The following is a 2,579-nucleotide window of genomic DNA, read 5'->3' as shown; positions in this document are numbered from 1 at the left end:
GTGATTGTGATCATCGATCGGCAAAACATGCTTATTTGCAAACATATTTCTACTTTCGTTGGAATGGATGATTCTTTTGTGTCGTTAATTTTTAGCTACATCGATCGGCCCATCTCTACCTGCTACTTGCACTGTGCTTAATCAGCATACCCATGTACCAACATCTTCTCATGCATATTAATCTGTATACACATTATGCTTAACTGGTTGGTGTGGTGTACGCAGGAAGGAGGCCATGGCGGCCGTCCTTGATGCTTTGGCAGCCCGTGTGATGAACACCATCATGGACATGGGAGAAGAGAAGATCAGCATGTTGCTGGGCGTCTCCCACGAGATCAAGAAGCTGGAGGACAACGTGGAACCCCTCCGGAACATCCTCATCGACGCCGAGAGGAGGCGCATCACCGACAAGAGTGTGCAGGCATGGGTGACCAAGCTCAAGAGTGCCATGTACGAGGCCAGTGACATCCTTGATCTCTGCCAGCTCGAGGCCATGGACCGACACTACAAGCAACACTCCAGGGGCTTATGCCTCCGGCTCTGGGAGAAGCTGCCATTTCTATGTTGCCTGGGGGAAAAGCTGCAGGGTGTCCTCCAGCCGTTTCTCTACTGCGTGCAGAACCCCGGATTCGCCAACGAGGTAGGCGGACGCATCAAGACGCTCAACGATGAACTGGCCACCATCCGCAAGGGCGTCGCTGACTTCAACTTCATTGACCTTGGCTCCTACGAGCAAAGGAGGAGGCCGCCGACTGTTGGAATAAGCCATGGTGTGTGTGGTCGGGCTCGTCGGCCGCGACGGATGCGCGCGGGACGGGCGGGACGCACTAGTGCTGTCGGGCTCGTCGGGCGCGTCGGTGACGTACGGGACGGGCGGGACGTGCGGGACGCAGCAGCGTGACATATGTGTGTAGCGTGTGTACTCAGTCTGGCACGTAGAGCAGGCCGTTGGCGAGTGTGCTGGCCAAGTTTGCTACTCCTACATGCATGGCTGAGTTAGTTAGCTAGGTGAGCTCTTCTAGGAATGGATGAGTACGTGCGGTTAGTGGCCGGTTGTGAGGCCGGGTCCTGCGTAGGTGCATAGGTTAGTGGACGGTGTGGCCGATGAGCTGTGCGCGTGCATCTACTACTTAAGTGCTGTGCTTGTGCCTGTAGCCGTGAGGCAGTTGCGAGCTGAAAAAAAGGACGTTTGAGCGCCGGGGCGTTGGTCGCCGGGGTGTTGGTGCCACAAAATTCTTCAGTGTGCCTTCGTCTACCTCCATCCGTGAGTGAATCAGAGAGAGCTAGTCTAGGGCTGCGCCAACACCGACCAGTTTGGCCTCCTACTCCAGGCGCGAGAATGCGCAGTTCGTTCAATCAGATCTCGTGGGGGAGCAGATCAAGAAGAATGCAGAGGAACTGGAGCTTAAGCTGATCGCCGCCAGCCGCCATGAGCATGGTAGTAACCCCGTCAATGTGGTGGCCATCGTTGGCCAGGGCGGCATAGGCAAGAGCACGCTCGCCAAGAAGGTCTTTGCAAGCGAGGCCATCAAGGAGAAGTTCAAAACCAAGATATGGCTGAGTGTCACTCAACAGTTCACCAAGGTGGACCTGCTAAGGGCCGCCATCTCCCAAGCCGGGGGGAAGCATGGTGATGAGAACGACGAGACCATACTTGTGAATGCCCTCACCGACTCCCTATCAACCAAAAAGTTTCTGTTGATCATGGATGATGTGTGGAACCAAGAAGCATGGGAAAACGTGCTCCGCACCCCCATTCTTAATGCCGCCGATACACAGCCAGGAAGCCGAGTCTTGGTTACCTCAAGAAAGGTTGATGTTGTTCGGAGCATGGGAGCTTCCATCCTGCGGGTCGACACACTAGACGATGAAGATGCTTGGTGTTTGCTAAAGAAACAGCTGCCCCAGCCACAGGTCAGTAACTCATTTGTTTTACAAACAAGTACAATATTTTGGACATCAATTTAGTCAAACTTTATCTAGCAGTACCTGTTGCACATTTGGGGTTGGGTGTATGATAATCATATGTGTACGTTTGTATATCAATTTTATTATATTTTACAGTTTATTTGACCGCTGCTTTTGATACGTATAGGTTAATGGAAAATTGTACTAATATTAACATGGCAAATTTAATGGTTCCATTTTCATATGGCAAATTGTGGTATCCGATACAATGTGCTAGTTGTTGCATGTATTAGTGTTTTTTAATTACGGGCGAACATGAAGTCCTACCTTGGCAAGAAAATGAGAACTTTGATTTGTGGATATGAATCCATATTGGTCAGATCAAATTTAAATTGAATAATATAGAGAACTGTGCATAAATCTTTAATATTAAAATTTTAGTTTCGATAGGAAAATGTTTAGTTAGTACAAATTTGAGTTCTTTCAAAGTTCTGTATTCTGCAAGTTGGAAAGTTATGTTTTGTAAATTTTGGAGTTTTTTATTCTGATTATGTGTAACACCGTTTTTAATCTACAAATCTGTAGTATTTTGCATAATTACGGACACCTCACAATTTTGAAATTTCTATGGGACAATATTTATTTAGAAGTACTACACATGTTGTTTTGAT

At 48.5% G+C, this 2,579-nt stretch overlaps 1 protein-coding gene across 1 annotated transcript; it reads left to right on the top strand.

Annotated features, from left to right (window-relative positions):
* Positions 1-235: 235 nt before the first annotated feature.
* Positions 236-2,116, top strand: LOC120974329 (putative disease resistance protein RGA3). The gene is made up of 3 exons (XM_045233719.1): positions 236-770; positions 1,361-1,914; positions 2,096-2,116. Exons 1-3 carry the CDS (start codon positions 236-238, stop codon positions 2,114-2,116), a joined length of 1,110 nt encoding a protein of 369 aa, XP_045089654.1.
* Positions 2,117-2,579: the final 463 nt, after the last annotated feature.

The sequence above is a fragment of the Aegilops tauschii genome, chromosome 2 (assembly GCF_002575655.3).
Source record: "Aegilops tauschii subsp. strangulata cultivar AL8/78 chromosome 2, Aet v6.0, whole genome shotgun sequence".
NCBI classification, from domain to species: domain Eukaryota; kingdom Viridiplantae; phylum Streptophyta; class Magnoliopsida; order Poales; family Poaceae; genus Aegilops; species Aegilops tauschii.
The sequence above is the reverse complement of the archived record's forward strand: the minus strand, read 5'-3'. Positions and strand labels throughout refer to the sequence as shown.